Source organism: Podarcis filfolensis (genome assembly GCF_964270895.1).
Source record: "Podarcis filfolensis genome assembly, chromosome: 2".
Classification (NCBI taxonomy): Eukaryota; Metazoa; Chordata; class Lepidosauria; order Squamata; family Lacertidae; genus Podarcis; species Podarcis filfolensis.
Genome location: NC_139605.1, coordinates 36,365,799 through 36,385,867, shown reverse-complemented (window position 1 = coordinate 36,385,867; position 20,069 = coordinate 36,365,799). Strand labels below are relative to the sequence as shown.

General features: G+C 41.7%; 2 protein-coding genes across 3 annotated transcripts in view; both read right to left on the bottom strand.

The window, feature by feature from the left end:
* Positions 1-1,005: 1,005 nt before the first annotated feature.
* Positions 1,006-8,212, bottom strand: RHO (rhodopsin). Its single transcript, XM_083602749.1, has 5 exons — positions 6,634-8,212; positions 4,478-4,646; positions 3,692-3,857; positions 2,446-2,685; positions 1,006-1,412 (listed from the first exon to the last, which is right to left on the bottom strand). The coding sequence occupies exons 1-5, from the start codon at positions 6,992-6,994 to the stop codon at positions 1,290-1,292; spliced, it is 1,059 nt and encodes a 352-aa protein (XP_083458875.1). The 5' UTR covers positions 6,995-8,212; the 3' UTR covers positions 1,006-1,289.
* Positions 8,213-10,817: 2,605 nt separating this feature from the next.
* The window catches only part of IFT122 (intraflagellar transport 122), a 58,395-nt gene continuing 49,143 nt past the window's right edge, over positions 10,818-20,069 (bottom strand). For both annotated transcript variants that reach the window (XM_083595275.1, XM_083595276.1), the window contains 6 exons: positions 18,458-18,623; positions 15,966-16,077; positions 15,491-15,619; positions 13,964-14,043; positions 12,265-12,429; positions 10,818-11,421 (listed from right to left, as the gene is read on the bottom strand). In XM_083595275.1, coding sequence (XP_083451401.1) covers positions 11,332-11,421; positions 12,265-12,429; positions 13,964-14,043; positions 15,491-15,619; positions 15,966-16,077; positions 18,458-18,623 — 742 coding nt within the window. In that variant the 3' untranslated portion in view covers positions 10,818-11,331. The remainder of the gene's footprint in view (positions 11,422-12,264; positions 12,430-13,963; positions 14,044-15,490; positions 15,620-15,965; positions 16,078-18,457; positions 18,624-20,069) is intronic.

Here is a 20,069-nt window from a genome sequence, read left to right as displayed (position 1 = left end):
TTTTAATGTTGTATTTTAATCTTGTTTTTAAGTTGTATTCATTCAACTTGTTTTTATTTTTGCTTGTTAGCCGCCCTGAGCCCGGCCTTGGCTGGGGAGGGCGGGGTATAAATACAAATTATTATTATTATTATTATTATTATTATTATTATTATTACTACTACTACTACTACTACTACTACTACTTTACATGCAGAAGGTCCCAAATTCAATCCATAGCATCTCCTTTTAGGACTGGGAGAGAACCCTGTTTGAAACCCTGGAGAGCCACTGCCAATCAGTGTGGACAATATTGAGCTAGATGGACCAATGGTCTGACTCAATATACAGCAGCTTCCTGTGTTCCTAAGCTTTTTGTGAGCTGCTGCAAGGACAGAGTGGAAAGGAAACTTTCCTTCTGCTAATTTTTCTTCGGATCCAAGCTATTGTTTTTATGTTTTCTATCATCTATCCTGGGAATGTCACTTGGCTCTGAAAGTGTTGGTTATAATTTTTTAGGAAGAAACAAAGGCAAATGCAGTACATGCCTGAAGTGAAATGTAAATCCTGCCTGCTATGATTTGCACTGACAGTATGTGGGCACTGGCATTGTGGTATACCACAGTTTTATTGCATTGAAAGTTGAAGCAATCTGAAGAAAGGCCAACCCACTTCATGCTACAAAAGAGATGTCCTGGTTTTCCTATTTGCCCACACTCCCAGTTCACAAAAGTGAGTTTCAAATTATACATTTTTCTTTTATTACGCTTCCATAAATTAAGCTTTGATAAGTCTCTCTACATAATAAGAAATGAGCAACAACAGCTACAACGAAAACAAAACAGGTCTCTTCGCTACGCATGAATGTTCAGCTGTTCATTCTGTACAAAGCTCAGAAAAGAACCTAGGAGGAAAATAGAAATTTAACCATGGCAATGCATCCATCAGCACAGCCAATTGGCCCCAGACAACCTTATGTACACAGGCCATATGACTGAAGACGAAAATCAGATGCAAATGCTGCACCAAGCAGGTAAGTCAATTTGCAGGGAATATATGGTTTTAGAGGCAGGCATATTAGGGCCATGAACTCATGCGACATCGCAGCCTTGGGCCTGAGTTGATTTGCGCCACAAGTATATATACAGGCTCATTTCTCTGATAGCAGCTGTCAGAAAATGAAGAGTCCATTCTGCCCTGCCAGGTGAATTGCAGGTGGCATGCTGCAGAGAGTGATAGAGACGGCAGGGGTGAAAAGAATAAAGTCATGCAAATGAAACAGTCTGAAGCCCAAGGTTTCCTTGGTAGATCTATGAAGGGGAAACCTGGCTTGTGGAGACGGTGGAAGTCTCGGTCTTAGTGCCTGCAGACGTGTCCTCCTCAGCCAACGGATTCTTTCCACAACAGAGGGTGCTGATCATACAGTTACGGAACTGTAAACAAACAAACAAAAAATAAATCAGCATGTGGGGCTATGCCAAAAAGTCACTGACATATCTGGGCCTCAGGAACGGCCATTCAGACCAGTGTTTCCTGAATTTGGATCTCCAGCTGTATTTGGACTACAATTCCCATCATCCCAGACTACTGGTCTTGCTAGCTAGGGATGATGGGAGTTGTAGTCCAAAAAAACAGCTAGAGACCCAAGTTTGGGAAACCTTGATTTAGACAACGGCTACACAAATCGTCTAAAGTTGAATTCACTGTACCTTCCATTGTTCTTCTGTCACTGTAATCCTACATTTAAAAAAACAACCTGCTTTGTCTTGCCCCTCTCTGTCTAGTCACATAGTAAAAGCTGCACTGTATTTTAAAGCAAGTGAAAATCCTCTGGGACCCATATGTTGATTCCCTGGCACAACGCAGCTCCCAGGGAAGTAATTGATAATACTATAATTCATAGTCTGAGAAATGCTTAGGCTTAAGTCCTGTTGCCGTAAATGCTTCACAAATGGTGAGAGTCATTAGGAGCTTGCTGTTTTAATTTTAAAAAATGGGTGAGAAGGGGGACAGGCTTTTTGGCAACCAACAGAGAGCAAGTATCATCCTTGAGATAATGTGAGAACATCCTCTCCAGTCCCTTGCCACACGGTTCTATTTTAAAACAGATGATTAGGGATTTTTTTCACATTAACCATCAGCACCTGCATCAAGACGCATTATATTCAGGCACATTAATAAGAAGCAAAATGCAGTAAAGATAAATTTAGCACATGAGCTAAAGAGCCTGGTTCAAATCTCAGCTCAGCAACACAATCACTTAGGGGAAGCCACCGTCTCTCAGCATCCCTCCACTTCACATTTGTAATACGGGGGGTAATAAAAATGGCCTACCTTACAGGGTTTGCCACAAGAATTATTAAGCTAATGTATATAAGGAAGCACTTTAAGCACTTAGGGAGAGTGCCATAAACTCTTCAAGTATTGTTATATTGTTGGAAAGCCAGGGCAACGTTGCCAAGTTACCTGTCTGTTCATTAAGATGTAAATCACCGGGTTGTAGATAGCAGAGCTCTTGGCAAAGAAGGCCGGGATGGTCATAAATACAGGGCCGAAGTCTGACCCTTGGTGAGTGAAGATGTAGAAAGCAACACTGGCGTAGGGCACCCAGCAAACAAGGAAGGAAATGACCATGATAACGACCATGCGGGTGACTTCTTTCTCAGCTTTCTGGGTGGTGGCAGACTCCTGCTGCTGAGCCGCTGCCTAGAGCATGACAACAGAGGGTGGTCAAGACTAGGCAACAGGGCTGTTTGGGAATGGGCAGCTAATCACCGGAACAGAAACTAGCAGCATTCCAGTGCGGTGGGGGATGATACAGCTCTGGGAGGGTTTCTTTAGTTGCTGTGGTTAAAGGTTCTGGGCCTCCAGAACCTCTGTTACATCCCAAAGAATAACAGTTGGTTCTCTTCGTTGTGAAGCTGGTGCCCAATCCTTTTTCAGAAGCAAGTGACAATCCAAAACTATTATTACAATATGTTGAATTGTTAAGGCTGGCATTGGAGGGAAGAGTAGGCAACAGGGATGTGGAAAACAGCATGGGGTTTCATAGTTTGTGCAAATCGCAGTTTGAATTCCCGCCCCCGTCCCCCCCAAATATTTATTTATATTCTGTTTTGTAACCAGCTGCATGGGCATCATTGAGAAGGGCTTCCAGCATTTAAGGAGAACAGAGCCTAGGGCTTGCTGATCAGAAGGTTGGTGGTTCGAATCCCTGCGACGGGGTGAGCTCCCGTTGTTCGGTCCCTGCTCCTGTCAACCTAGCAGTTCGAAAGCACAAAGTGCAAGTAGATAAATGGGTACTTCTCCGGCGGCAAGGTAAATGGTGTTTCTGTGCGCTGCTCTGGTTCGCCAGAAGCGGCTTAGTCATGCTGGCCACATGACCCAGAAGCTGTATGCCGGCTCCCTCGGCCAATAAAGCGAGATGAGCGCCGCAACCCCAGAGTTGTCTGCAACTGGACCTAACAGTCAGGGGTCCCTTTACCTTTACCTTAAGTAAACTATAAATGCAACATTCCACAATTATTGCTGTGGTTATGTTTCAGAAGTACCCTGAAGGTACAAAGTCAAAACTTGGATTATCCTGGTAGCTGCACTGTGGAATCTCCTTACACTGGGCTGGGACTGATGAAGTCAGGAGAAATGTTTTCAGCCTTGATAGGTTTGTGCTGGGGAAGGGAGAAGAGTTTTATCTTTTTGTAGGGTCACTCACCTGTTTAACAGTGCAGACAAGGCGACCGTAGCAGAAGAATATAATAGTCAATGGTGTGACAAAGTGCACCAGAAACATGTAGATGACAAAGGATTCATTGTGAACTTGTGGGTTTGGTGTATAATAATCAACTCCACAAGAGCACTGCATACCTTCTGGGATATACCTACAGTTAAACCAAAAGAGTTAGTGGGTGGGATTGTAGTCTATTGTGTGTGCCCCACTTCCACAAGATTTCAGAAGCTCCAGCAATAGCAGCAACCCAGGTTTGGTTTCATTTGGAGGAAGAGAGCACAGTCACAGTGGGTTTTTATTTTGTAATATTTGGGTTTATAAACAGAGCATAGTTTGGGGGTAAACATATTAACACTGCAGTAGCTTTAAATTGTAACATTCATTCATTCATTTAATGCTTTAACAGTATGAATAAACTTCAACTGGTGCAAATTTCAGTGGCCAGGTTGCTCACTGGAGGAAGATGGTTTGAGCATACTGCAATGGTTCTGGTCCCTACTGCACTGGCTGCCAATTAGTTTCTGGGTCCAATTAAAGCGCTGGTTTTGACTTTGGCAAAGTATGCCTTTGCCAAAACGGCTCTCACCTTCCAGAAGTATCTCCAGTCACTGTGGGCCATTTATCTGTCATTTCCCTCAACAAATAACACCCCTCACCTCTGATCTTTAAGGAATGCTCACTAGTTGTTCTGGCCCCATTATCCCTCTCCTATCCAAACCCCCCAAATTTACTGCAGTCTGTATTACTGCAAGGAATATGATGCATACCTACCTTGACCATCCAAAGAGAGGAGGACCAGCGCATGCCAAGGCCATGATCCAAGTGAAACTCACCCCTATGATGGCATGGGTCCCACTAAAGCGGAAATTGCTCATAGGCTTGCAGACCACCACATATCTTTCAACAGCCAGGACAACCAGAGACCACAGGGCTATCTCACCTGTAAGAGAACAAAAGAAGCATCTGTCAATAAGGGGGGGGGGGGGGAGGAAGAAGATGAGAAGGAGAGGGAGAGATGGAAAAGCCACCCCTTCAAACAACTCAATGGGTTCCTCTTTTTCTTGTGATTCTTCATATATTATTGGACTCTAATTCTCATCTGCTCCAGTCAGCATGACCAAAGGCGGGGCATGATAGTTGTTGTGCAAAACAATTGGAGGGCATCAGGTTTCACCTCCCTGTCCTATGGTCTACTCAGCACCATACTACATATCTGATCAGATCCTTCTTTAGTTCCCTCATTCTTCAGGTTCACACAAGACTGTGGCAAATTCATGCACTTAAGCTCAGAGGATGAGAGAGCTGAACCCTCTTCATGCCAACCATTGGTCAATTCATTTGTAACATTTTTATTCTGCTTTTCAATAATTCAGTCTCATAGCTTACATCCCTGTAGCTCCTTTCCTCAAGTGCTTCTCCCTCAACCAGGTACACTTTCCAGCAGAGCCCAGGGGAGGAAAAGGGGGCACCGGGGTTCAGATTATATAGGGAGGAAAGTGTTGAGGAAGATGTTGCTTTCCTCTCTCGTTACATTAGACTTCCACCACTTGTTTTGTATGGGGTGTAGGCAAATCTGAGTTTGTTCTATTCACTCATTTACTAATATATTTTATTTAAAACAGGCATGCCTCATGCTTCAACACAGCTGCCCAAGGTGACTCACAACGGAGTTATCAAATCATTATATGTAGTAACGATTGAAAGCCCAACAAAACAGATCAAAACACAGGCGACATTAAAAAAACCCAGCATGACGAAAACCAACACAGCTCTGCTGCCTTAAGCACCATTCCACATTTGTTTTGATCCTTTCTTAAAGGATGCTGTGGCATCCCACCGCTCTGTTCCTGGCATTTCTCAGCCCTTGGAGAGCAGGATGAATGCAGGATACGCCTCCCAGTGAGGGACGCTTGAGAGGTAAGGGCCCAAGTCACATAATTCTTGATCAAAGGTTTATTTTCTCTGCTGTCTGCCTGTAGCCAAACAATAACCTGGGAATAGCCACATATTTGAAGCTTCACTTCTTTACAAACCTCAGTGAAATGAATGGGCTTGTAGGGAAGCAGCACTGGGTGGACCTTGCCCACAGCAAGAGACTTTGAAACTGAATAGTGAAGGGAATAAAACTTGGATTTTTGCCCTTCTTGATCATGGATAAAGACCGCCTAAAGAGACTTGAGCCAATTTGGTTGGGTTTGTTTGCTTCTCGCTGGTTTGTTTTATTTCAAATTTAGGTCTTCTGTACCCTAAGGACTGTATGTCAAGTGGAAAACCAAGTAGAAATAAAATAAAAGATAACATCACATAATCAAAATGATCGAGAGATGATGATTGAAACTGACTTGAGCACAGAAAGAGGTTTTGGTCTACATTTTGTTAACAACTTAATTCCGTTCCTGATTTACACGTGGAATAAAAGATGCCTTAGCTAAAGCCCTGCCATTTCAGCTAAGGTGTGAGATCTTACAAGATACCATCTCCGGAGGCTCTCGGAATGTCTTCCACCAAAACCATGAGAAAAATCACGACTGCAAACTTTATAAAACAGGAGAAGTAGGCATAGTGCACAGAACCATATATCGCATTGCACTTTTGAAGTTGAACCTAGTTTTAACCATTTGCCAGAATGATCAAAAGCTTGGTTTCCCATCAATTCTGTTAACATTATTCCAGCACGGTTACCTTAGCTCAGGTATGCGACACAAGAAGGTGACACAAGAATCTCTGAATAGTACTAGCTTTTGGAATTCTGTTGAAGAATGAAGTCATGTTATGATCTAGCTGAGATTTCTGCATTGCAGGGGTTGGACTAGATGACTGGGGGTCTCTTCCACCTATACAATTCTATAAGATCTGAAATGGGAACTTATGTCTACAGTGAATTCATAGTGGCATGATACTTGAAGGAAAGCATAAAACAGACCTACCGCCCATTGTAGCAAAGAAGCCTTCAATGTTGCATCCTACCGTTCCAAAAATGAAATATCCGTTCATAGATGTGTACATGGTAGTGGTGAAGCCTATTAAGACCATGAAGAGATTGGCTATGGCCAAATTTAAAAGGATGTAGTTCAGAGGAGTTCTGAGTTTCTTGTGCTGGACTGTGACAAAGAGAGTCAGAAAGTTGATTGGGAATCCCAGAAGAATCAGAAGAAACATGTAGGCAGCCAACGCAGAGAACTTCCACGGTTCTGCCAAATAGTACTGAGGATACTCATATGGATTCCGAACAACTCCGGTCTTGTTGGACATGGGGACATAGAAATTTTCACCTTCTGTTCCATTCATGGTGGCAGCTTTGTAGGTATTTGGCTTCTTCAACAAGTATAGATCTCTGTATTTCTCTATAAATCTCCTTCTTACATTTGCTGGACTGTTCCAAGCTAAGCTAGCACTGTTCCTTTTATAAAAAAAAACCACCACAGGTAAGCCCTGTGTTTTTGATGTCAGCACAATTTAGACTTGGGTCAACATTAATCATAATAATCCAAGCTAAGATTGGAACTGTTAATTCTCTGCTGGGGTGACGCTCAGGTAGTACTTGTGATGGTGTTACAAAGCTGCTGCAAGAACAGATTGTGTGTGTGTATTTGACAGAGTGCTTAGATATAACACAAAGATGTCAAATAGGATACAGGAAATAACCAGTTACCTGCTTGGCTTCAAGAGGCTGCTCCCTGCCTTTTACTTCAGCTAGAGTAGAAATATCATGCACCATTTCTAGAAAACCAGGTTTCCTTTGGAATGAAGTTCCAGGGACACATGTCTGCATGCTTTTGCTGATCATACCTGAAGTTCAGCTGTGTAGCTAGCCTATTAAGACTTTTCTGCTTCTGAATGTAATCTCAGTTAAGGCCTTTAAGGCAATAGCAATAGGTCTATTTATACAATAGAGATGAATCCACTACGAAACTGGTTTAAATGCAATCAATTCCCTGAAAGAACCCTTGGAATCATGCAGATGCCCAGATTGCTTTTGTTACAGATTCCCAGTCCCTTCCTTACATTCCTCAAGCCCCTGTGTGTAGGAGCCATGGCAGGGAAATGGGAATGAAACTGCTCTACACTTGTGGCACAGAAGCACCTTGCATTTAAATATGCTGGCACACTATCCATCATTTATAATGTGCCTCCCAACCATATCCGAAATAGAAAGCCACCGTAGAACCCAAATGCAGAACTATCAATAAAACCACATAATAAAAATCGGCATTAAACCATCATAACAATAAACAGTTATAAAAATCAGCAATAAAGTTGCAGCACTGAAATAATAAAGCAGTGCTTTGTACATAAATTAACAGGGCACAATCTACTTGCACGGTGGGTGAAGCATGCTTGAATGGGTGCTATATAGTTTTTTTATACTGGTTCCTTTCTAGTGCCACCCAAGTTTAAATAAAATGCATGTAATAACAGTAGGAACAAGAGAGTTAATTTATTAATAAACACCTTCATGTCAGGATTTGAACAAATGCACTCTGATTTCTTCAGCAGACAACTGATTCCCCCCAAGAAAGACTCAAAATGCAAGGTATATCAGGTCATGCCTTGTAGGACCATTAGTGTGGGACAAGAAGCTTGCACACCTGACTTCCCACTTTGATGGAAAGGGGTGTCTAACTGGGAAACTGTGTACAGGAATGCTCCCCCTGCTACATAGCTGGTCCAAGGGCATGGAATCTGCTATGTGCACATGACCCAGATATCTAATACTTAGCTGTTATATAGATCTGGCATTGTGGGATTAAAGGTTTTATCTTTCAGATGGACAAACGGACTATATTAAGATTCAATAAGCCATTGCTGAGGTTGACAGAGCTCGCTGCCAAAACTGTGTCATGCCAGGACTCCGCCCCAGTCATCCTTAAGGAATCATTATATGACTGGAATGTGGAGAGGTTGAGTAAGGCTTTGGTGGGACATTTGCTAAGGGTGGAATGATTAACCATAGCAAAACCCTGGCAAGATCTAACAGGTACAACAATGGAGTATTGTGTTGATGGGGAAACTGACTCAAAAACTTAGGAATGCTTTGAGGTCAAAGACAATAAAATTTGTTAACAAAACCAATAGAATCTAAGTTTTAAATGAACAATGGCTTATTTACACAGCATATGGTTTATTATCACTTCCTTACAACTTTCCTTAACTAATTGCAATATGTCTACAATATTGTCACTACATAGAATAACTGTAGCTTCTGTATGAGGGCCTAGGCAGTCAATCAATCAATCAATCAATCAGTCATCAATCAGTCTTTCTTGCGGTCAAAGACCAGACAGATGAGAGCCTATTAATTTTCTTTAACTTTTCACTTTTAAGGGCTTTTTGTAATGGAAGCAGTAGATATTTGTTTGGCTATATGGTTTGAAAGGCAATAAAAAGTTTGTTTTTTTTAAGTGCACCACCCACATCAACAAAGTGGGAAAGGGGAAATTAAGCAAATCAGATTGACTAAGGATGCTTTTATTAGATTGCTTGTTTGGTCCATATATGAGTAATGATAATGAGTGGTGCCAAAGTTAATATTTTAACATCTATGAGCTACCACTACAGATTTTAGAAAGCTCTTTTTAGATTAAGCATGACATATTTATATATTATCAGAACTTCTGACAGTCCGAGCAGTTATGAAGATCCAAAAGACACCTTTGATGTTATGTGGCAAGTCTGCTGCCAAAACATGTCAAGGCTCCATGTATGCTGGTATATTTATGACAGCACTGTCTAAACTTTGCAGTGTCTTGCCTTACTGATTTTTCAAAGGCTATAGCTGGTCTTGGACCCCTGAACTGTGTGAGATTTCAAGAGAACAGTCTTGCCAGCAGGCACACAGTCCGATTGACTCTTAGATCTCCTGACTTTGGCAGTCCAGGTCTGCCCATCATCCTGTGATCCTTGCCTCCCTCTGGCATGTTCCTGACAGATCTTAATGGAAGGATGTGTTTGATATTGTTTTAACATTTTGATATTTGCTGCCCTAGTTTCCTTCGGGATGGGGGGTGGAATAGAAATTTAATAAATATCAAATCAAACAAGAACTCAGTATTACGTTTGTCTCATTCAGATGCTCTTTTTTGCGTTAGTTTCCAGTGTTCCCTGCTCCTTTCCTTCCAAATGCTGAAGCATCTCTGTTCACCTGCCTTTGGCTTGTTGCCTCATCACTCTCATCTTTCCCCTTCCTCTCCCGGACAACCTTTAGTAATTTGCCTTCATCAATAAAACCTCATTTTTTGGAAGTGCTCTGGCCTAGTCTCTGGTTGCCTCCCTGCTGAAGAGGTGACCAGTATGATTCCCAATTTTGCTGACCAGCCCACATGGGTGCAGCTTTGGCTACTGCTGATGCTCACAGCTGGATCAGAGACCTGCATATGCAGCACCTGTTACAAAATATGTATCGTTGATTGACACTTAATTTTTTTTACTCAGTCTTGCTACAGTTACCTTGGCTGCTAGACCATCATCCCCTAGCATGCTGGCTCAGGCTGATGGAAGTTGGAGTCCAACAACATCTAGAGCACCAGAGGCTTCCCATCTTTGCTTTATAACCATCAGTGTGTCTTCAACAATGAGTGTATTGAAGTTCAGCGTTTCAGCTAATGGAGCAGCTTAACTATTTGGGGACCCAACTCATTCTTACATCTGAGTCATATTTACAAATGTCACATTATTGTTTGCTTCTAATCAGAGTGTCTTCAAACTACACCCACACCCCCCCCCCAAAGTTCAGCTCTGTAAGTGATGTCAAAGTACTTAAATCCTTTTGGCTTCTATTTCACGCCCCACATCTCAAAATGTGGCTTGCAAAATGTTTTCATAATTAGGGTGCCTACAGATGTGGCAAATGTCAGGGTCTTTGGGTCATGCTGAAGGACCCTAATGATTCTGATACCTCAATAAATGAGAGCTTTTGTCTCTTGAATTCTATGAAATTCCCACTACAATAATTCTTTTCTAAAATAACAGGAAGCATTTGGCAGTAAATAAGACCTTGAAAAAGAAATGTCCTTCGTGTAAGTACAGTTATTTTGTCAAAATTGTGGAAGCCCATTTTTCATAATAGCAGTTCAGAGAGACAGAGAACAAATATGAAAAGAAAGAACACAGGTTTCTTTCAAAAAGAGATATTTTATTGAAAACTGTCATAAAACCCAAATGCTAAGGAGCCAGTCCAGAACTAGTGCTAGCAGGTGCAAAACTAGCATATTTTTCTTCAGGCAGAATCTCACCCTAAAAGGTTAGCAGTGACAAATTGACAGGCTGTTGTGAAAATGTCAAGAATACATTCTAGCATTACGCAGGGGGGCTGTTTAATAGAAAAAATATAGCTCCATAGATCCTCTCTTCTGTTTTACTCTGTAGATGTACAAATCACGCACCAGTCATACAAATTCTGCAGTTACACTTGTTAAAAATAAATATATATATATACATTTCTCTTGGGGGGTAAAACAAAACTTGGCATGTGCCAGTTTCATACACAAAGAGTAGGAAAGTAGGAATATCATATATAATTTTCTTTTTTATACTCTGCCATCAAACAAGCTGTTAAGAAAGCCTAATGGACCTCAGGAACACTTTACAGAAACCAAGCAGCAGGATGCATGAGCGTCTGGTTTCCCTCACTGGCTGGATTCATCCGTCTTCCTCCGACAATATGGGCAACAGTTATGTTGCAGCACCAGGAGCTCGTAATCTTCTGAATGAAACATCTGTAAATGAGGGTTGCAGATGTCAGGTGTGACTCAATTTAAGTCACAGTGTAGGAAGAAAGTGGGTGGACAGGGTTGCTCTAAAAGCATTTTTGGTGCTTTCTCCATTTGTATTAACATGCACATAAACTGCAACACTCTTATGACCCTGGTAACATCAGCTATATATCACCAGGAACTCATTCACCTACACATTCTCCCACATAATATAGGTCAACAATGCACTTCTAATGTTTCCATTGAGCAGACATGTCAGTCTCTATGAAAGACAATAAAGGGACACAAGTCTGACATCGAAAACTAGCAAAAATGATTGACTGGTTAGACATGTATCTTCTGGGCACCCAAATCAGAATTAACATCCATTGTCATATAACCTCATCGTCATATAACCTGATTTGCAGATAAACCAGAAAGAACACACAATAAAGAGTGGACGTTGTATAATGTGTGCTTAAGTTTTGTGCAAGCAAATCAAGGCAAATGCTCAATAAACAGGTCATCTGGAGGAGCCCTGAATACAGTCAGAAAAAGAGGAGGCAACCCCCAAACAGAAGTGCAATTTATGATCCACTTTAGTTCAACTTGGCTGCTTCATTTAGGTCTCCCAAAGGCTTTACAGCAGCCACAAAGTGATGCTTTGCCTTGCCACTTATGTAGTAAAGTTAATTTTAAGGCTTTTATTTTATTTTTAAGCATTAAAATGAATTAGTGCCACAGGTATATTTACAATTAAGCAGCAGTGTATGAGGGCTTTAAAAAAAATAATAATCCTGTACTATTTTATTTGGTGGTACAACTGAACATTTATCAGACCCTCCTGATGTAAAATATTGCCCTTACCTGAAAGCAGAAAGGACACGTGGTAATGGGATTATCTGGTAGCAGGGATCGGAAGTACTGCCACTGTAACGGCTTGGGCCAGCGTTTAACCAGCACGTCTCTCCTGCTCATTGACCCGAGAACTGCGCGGTTCACAACCACAGGGACAAATTCCGACCCACCTTGCTGCAGGAAACAAGTGATTGAGAAAAGGAAAAACGTGTTTGAACTTGGTAGATCACTGGAAAGGCAAGGTGTTGTTTTTTTTCAGGAAGTAAGTATGAGGTTTTTTGGGGGGGGGGAATAATCTGCATATATTAAAGAAGCATTTGCACTGAGTTATCAGTTTCTTTTCAGTTCTGTATTTAGTCCTGGAAATATTCCTAGTTCTGGAGAGCATGCACATGTCCTCTTGCAACGCGGTGCTGGAAAGCACTGAATCATAGAATTATAGAATTGTAGAGTTGGAAGGGAACCCAGGGTCATCTAGTCCAACCCCCTGCAATGCAGGAATCTCAACTAGATCATACATGACAGATGGCCATTCAACCTCTGCTTAAAAATCCTCCAAAGCAGAAGAGTCCACAACCTCCCGAAGGAGTCAGTTCCACTGTCAAACAGCTCTTACTGCCAAAGTTATTTAATATTTTTGTATCTTTATTTTTATATCTTATTATGATTTATGTGGAAATTGTTCAGTTTGGTTGTGTACTCTTTGATATTATATTTATTGTTTATGACTACTTTTGTTAGGTCTGTAATTATGTATTTTTTCATGTTGTGAGCCGCCCGTTTCTCTAACAAACAGTAACGAATATTTGCCTGCAGGGTGTCCAGCTGCCTGTATAGCCTTTCACTGAAGTTCACCTCTCCAAATTAAAAAAAAAAGTGGGGTAGGTATTTCTAAAATAAATCAATAACCTAAAGTGATTGGGGTTCTTAAAAAAAAAAACAGGAATGAAATGTGCGGAGGCATATTGGATATTAATGTATTTCCTTGAACATGGCAATCCTATTGAGGCTTCCTGGGCAGGAGGGAGGACAATTCAGGGCAGAAAAAATGGCAATTCCTCAGTTCTGCTGGGCTTGTGCACACGTGTGCACTTTCTTCTTCTTTGCTGGGCTCTTAAATAAAATAAAATAAAACCTGAAATAACTGTGCCAACTCTTGGCCTGACATAGGTTTTCTCCCCATTCCAGGTGCATGGTCAGAGAGTAAGTGGGTGTTGGATCTCTGATCTGCTCCTGGCATGCCTCTGGGGTGCTTCCTTTTTGCCCTTACCTCACTCAGCTACGGCAGCAGCCCACCAGGGAAACCTCTAGCTGTGAACCTCCCCGTGAGACCATGGAGAGGAAGGATTGCCATATCCAGTGGCCTCCCAGCTACCCTTCTTGGGGGCTCAGGATGGCTCCTTCAATGAATTTTCATGAGTCTTCTTGCAATTTGGGCCATTTGACTCAAATAAGCAATTCTCAGCTGGGTCTTACGCTCCATCAGTTGAGGGATTAAGAAATAAAGCAGTCAGACAAGTCAAGGGAAGGCTGTATCTGGTGGAGTAAGGTAGAGATGGCTTATGGGAAATTACAAAATATTTACAGATGGAACGAAGATGTGACACGAAGAAAACATTTGCTGGTAGGAAATCCATACTAGGTGCTCTTTCGCAGCACAAAGCAAAAAACAAAGGTGAAAGGATTTGGAGGAAAGACATTTTCTAACCTCAAAGCTCAGTTTTGCTGTAAATGGGTCATCCTCTTCGATCTCGTCTGCTTTGTAAAGAAGTCTCATTGTCTGCACATCTAGGAACATTTGTTAGGGAAGAATTGCACAGAAGTAGGGAGTGCAAAGGGAGAGCACCTGTGTGGTGTTCAGATTTCTATTCCCCGCATGTCCAATGGTGAAAAACTCATACATTGTGATAGAAACCCTGGCTTGCGATCAAAACTGCATGTTAAGTCTTGATCAGGATGCAGAAGGCTTGCCTCACAGTGTTCGAGAGCAGCAGATTATGGAAAACAAATACACACAAGTTATTCCACAGTTAGTCCTTTGAACAAGGATGCTTAATAGGCTAACTCTCAACCTTTCTCCCAACATGCATTTAAAGTGTTATTCTCATTATTTCCCCTTCCCACTTTTCTTCTGTATAGTGCTGCACACAGCATCCTGCCTCAACATGGATCTCAATCTCTCTGGCTTCGTGCCTTTATACTGCAGCCAGTAGAATGAGACTCCCAAAGCGAATGGCCCGTTAAAATGGCAAGTTTTGGCAATGCTATCAATAATGGTGGAGTTCAAAGAAAGCCCGGCCTTGTCTTCCTTGGCTGGAGGCTGGAGGATCGAAAAATAAAAAAGAAGTTTCTTTAAAGTCTGTTAGGGAAACAATTATTTTAAGTCCTAACAGTCTGATGTGATTGTTCAAACAAAAAGGATTTAAAATATATTAAAATTGCACAGTGGGGTTTTTTCCCTGTTGTGGGGGCTGGATAAGCTCAGCCCAGCGAAGGGATGGAAACTTCTCCAATGTAACAGATGTTAATCTAGGACTGCAGCAGAGCACTGATACTCATTTATCTTAACCTTTATCTGTGCATGTAAACCTGAACACTGCATTGCATGCTAAACAACTGAGTATCAGAGGTGAAAACACTGTAGCTAAAAATATATTTTTTAAGAAGTGCATGAGGTTGGGGAGAGGGAAGGAAGCTGGGAGCGGGAAGGGAAACTAAGGATTTGTACTGTTCTATTGTAGCACAGTAATGTGTAAAGCCTAATAAACCATGTGGATTTTTTAATAAAATAAAATAAAAATTACAGTGTTACTATATAGTTGTTCCAAACAAAACCTGGTGAAGCACAAATGAATAAATATACAGACTCCAAGCTACTTTGGTTGTTTTGCTGCTGCAGTGAGCTAAGCTTCGGTTTGGCTTAGTGTGTCATCTGAACTTGGACTCGCATTTCGCTCTCTCTCCGCAAATCACAAGCTGTAAACCAAAGGACAATCCTTGGTTATAGCTTGTGGTTTGTCTGAAGAGAGTTAATCTATGACTTGAGGTTCAGAAAACATGCTAAGTCAAACCATGGTTTAGCTCAGCAAAGCACAAAGGCTAAATGACCAAGGAAGACCAAAGTGGCCACAATCTCCTCTCTGGAAGCCCACTATGCTCTTTTATGCTAAGACATGGTTTGGCTTAGTGTTACGTGTGAAAAAGGGAAGTGATGTTTTCAAGAGTGAAAGGATACCATCACTCATCTGCTCTTGCCATTTATTGTCTCTTTTGTTGAGTCTCGGCACTTCCAGATCTATCAAAGCAACAGCTTCTTCATCAGTGATCCCCTCCTCTAAATAGAACTCAACCAGGTGTAAGACATCTGAAAAGGACAGAGGTGAAAGCGAGACTTAGAAAATCCACAATGCCTGCTGTATCCATTCAAGAGATAGACATTGTTGTCACACACACAAACAAACACACACACAACCTGTTAGTAATGAGATTCATATACTTGGAAACCCACCTGAGGAAGAACACACACACACACACACACAGAGAGAGAGAGAGAGAGAGAGAGAGAGAGAGAGAGAGAGATACACAGAAACACAGTAGAAACAGGCATTGCACTGCCAGATACTCCTGTAAGAATGCAGAATCACAACAATTTTAGACTCCACAGATATCAGACATATTTTATCCAGGAGAGCGGTAATATTTCAACGCACCATAAGAAGCAGCAGCGAAGACAAAGGGTTGCCTACAGTTAATACAGACGTTCCCCAGGTTGTTCAGCAATGGGTTGTGGGTGGAACACCTGTAACACAGAGGCACAAGCTCCTGCAAAGAAGCACACAGAGGTTACTGCAAGCAAAAGAGCACAGCTGAACATGTTGGGCAGAATCGTAAGAACAGTGGGGAGCCAGTCTGAGAACTCCTAATAACCCCTTCCCTAGCACCGCCTTATGCCCCCGCCCGCTCAAAAGATCTGCTTCAGAAAAATCAGAGGGGCCTTCCAATGCAGCCTCAAAAACAAGGAACTGGGTTGAAGAGGGGAAAATCCCCAAAGCCTGATGCTGGTGAGGAACAACTCAGATGCACCTGCAGGATTCTAGATTCCAGCTACTGAATCTGACCAGTTATCACTACAGTTATAGTATATATTTATTTTCACATCGAGCCAGCTACCTTTCAAAAATAACTAAAATGAGTACATATATTGAAAGGTTCAGAATGGAATCATATATCCTTAATCCTAAAATGACATCTTAAATTAAAAATATATCCCATGGATTCTGCAAAACATGCTCAGATTCTGGTGAACTTTCAGAGGAGAAAAATTTCCGGAGCAGACAGCAACTACTAACAAGGCTATAAGCATGTGTCATCATGTTTCTTGTTTGATGTGCTGAAGAGACCATTAAGAACCATCCTTGGTAGATAGCAGCAATCAAGACATAATAAAGTAGAAGAGTTCATCTTTAATACAGAGGGCCCAGGTTGTTCACGCCAAGCTTAGCCAAGTTTCAGTAGAGTTGAGAGACACCTTTGGCAGGAAAACAGCTAAGGGAGTTACAACAAAGTGCAAAATCTCATGTCTGATATAAAGCACCTAAGTAAAGTGAAATTATTCACCTTCTCTCCAAAAGCAGAAAAAGGCAGGCACACACACCCTTTTTTAAAACCACAAAATATCAGTGAGTAATGGAACTGAATGCCTTCCAATGTGTTGGGATTTAGAAAGCAATCTAGGGATAGCCAAAGTGGTGCCTTCCAGATGTTGCTGGACTACAACACCCATCATCCCTGACCACTGACCAGGCTGGCTGAGGTTGACTGAAGCTGGTGTTCAACAACATCTGGATGGCAACACAATTGCTACCATGGCATGAATACAAGGAGACAGATCGATCTATTAATGGCTACTAGCCACATTCAGCTGTATAATATTGTATACATCTGACTGTGTGTGAACTTCCCTGAAGCAGCCTGCCTATTCAATGTTGGCAGCCAAAAAATGAGGCTATATGAACCACATGAGAATTCTCATTTTCTTAAGTTTCTTTACACCAAAAAAGGGGGGGGGAGAACAGAACCAAACATAAAATAGTGAAATTGGGGCCTTAAAGCTTTCATAAATATTCTTCCAGAGTATGACTGCTTGAGTCATTAGATATTCTATTTTCAAACGTTGCAGCGTTAGAGGAGTCCTATGCAACACACAACTCATTGCCAGAAAGATGTGAACAAAGGTTACTGAAACAGGTTTTTTGGCTCAGAGTCTTGATGAAACATGGGACCTTTGATTCATTCACTTCATGTCCTTTTAAATTGCACAATTACTTCAGGCAGCTATATGGATCTCCAGGGCCTTATTGTGTTTATATTATTTCAGGTGGCCAGATGGAGTGCATTTTTTCCTGTTCATTTAAGGTTAAGCATTTGCACCATACAATTTATTTTGATTTGCACGCCCCTTTAGATAGAATTTTATAGAACATTGGCAAGACTCAGACAATGACTAAAAAGAGGAAGGCAAGCTTTTAAAAACATGATTTACAAAGAGTAACGAGTCCCAAGTGCTGGAAAAGGGGGGAGCCTGACGAATGGGGTAGGCCCAAACATAAGAGACCAACTGTGAACAGTCCCAGAGAGAAGAAAGGAACTAAATGCTTATGGGAATACATGAAAACAGAGCCCCTTAGACTGCAACCTGGGAGTAAGCCCCACTAAACTCAATGAACTTACTTCTGACCAGACATGATTGCACTGTTAGATAGACACTGTTCTTTTCCATTTGGAGCTCTTTTAGGTGTTTTATTCTTGAACCACTTTTATCCGCTTTTATATTTGCATACTGTATCGTTACCCACCCAGGGAACTTATGGTGAAGGGCCGGCAAGATTATTAATAATATTGTAAATAAAATAAATAAGGTGAAGCATGCCACAGAGTGGTGGGAATAAGCAGCGCAACAGTATCAGCCAGGATAGCATGTGAGGATTAAGTGGGTGAGGCAGTTTCTTGAAAGACATACATTTGAACATGCAAGGCACCTATCTTCATTTTAATAAGGGGATGACATATAACATCGTATTTTTTCTGCAGAAGCAGTGCATTTACTCACAACACCTCTCAGATTATACACACGTGCCAGTGTGGTCTCTTGTGTCATGTCAAATATGGGGGGAAATGGGGAAAATACAAAATGGGAACTTACTTCACTGTCATGAAAAGGCTTGGACCGGATTGTCAGGCTTCCCAACTCAATTGATTTCTGAAATCTAGCTGGGATCTGCAGCCCCTGCAACTTGTCATAGGCATGACGAGCCAATTTATAAGCCCCCAGAGCTTTGCTCTGCTTTGCCAGGGCAAATAACGTATTGCTGTAATCAAATTAAGGAACAAAACATACATATGGCAAGCAGGAAAAAAACCGCATCATTGCTTTCAATCAGAGAAGCTATGTGCTTAAGCACAACCAAAGCCAGGGCTTGGAAGAGGCCTCCGCTGGAGAAGTCTGTTTATATAAGCATGTTTACATAAACAAAATGTGAAACAACTGCTAGATGGCTGAAGGGGATGGTGTTTTGAAAAAGAAATCCCATCAATATGAAGGGTGCTTCTTTGAAATTAGCGATGTTTGCACAGAGAAGAAGGGACACAGAGATGGCTTTTCTTAAAGAACCCCCTTTTTTGTTGTTGGTCAAAATGCCTCCACCTTGCAACATAAATTATTGCATGCAAAAGGAAGCCAGTAGACAAGCATCACTACAGTCTGTTTTTCATACCAAAGTCCATTACAAAAAAACAAGGGTGATTCCTTCCAGCTGAAAGGTGATTAGTCAGCAAATGGGGCCAAATCTGCTGTCCAGATAAACTAAATGCATTTGACAGGAATTAACAGGCCTCAATTCAAATATTTTCACTTAAGCTGGTTAACTGGACTTCACTGAACAGAAAAGAGAAAGATTGAAGGGACAAGTTATGAGGAACCTCCTTCAAGAAACTAAGCCGCTCTAAACCCTTGGCCATCCTCTTATTGTAATGAAGCCTGTTTATCTTAGAAACTTAAAAATCCCAGGGAAAACACACCATGCAGCTTAAGCTTGATGTAGGCCATCCTGAATTCAAGCTGATCATAAATGTGGTCTGCGGAGACCAGGACCAAGCTTCCAGAAAAGCAATTCTGGACAGAAATGAAGGAAGTTTCATATTTTAGAGCCAGGCCAAAAGGAGGATTGTCAAGAGCCAGTCAGATCCATTTAGCTCAACACTGTCTACAATGTCAGTTATGGCTCTCCAAGATTTCATATAGGAGCCTCTCCTAGACCTACCTGGAGATGCCAAGGATTGAACATGGATACTCTGTCACTAAGGCATGGCCCCTTCCCAAAGGAAGTGATAGGAAACAAGTTGTCCCACACATTCATCCATGGAGAGGTGGGAGGAAAAGCTCAGTTACATTCCAGATACTTGCCTGGACTTTGCATGCCTTGAACTAAACTGTATGGCCAGTCGGGAGACTCCTTATGGCAAGTGTAACGTATCTACAATCTTCACAGTGACAAACCCCAGAAAGGTAACCATGCTGGTCTGCTACAGCAAACACAATGGTGAGTCGTGTGGCAACGTGAAGATCCAACTTCATCTGCCCAAGTGAAGGGCTAATTTTCTAAGCAACATGTCTGTATGGTTCACAGCTGCTTCCAAAGCTATGCAGGAAGTGTTTTATGCTTCCAAGTGTTTAAAGAGGGTTGGGGGTTCAAACATCATACAGAGGATGGAATAGCAACCTATTGATATTCTGTGTAATGTTGCTCTGAGAGAGC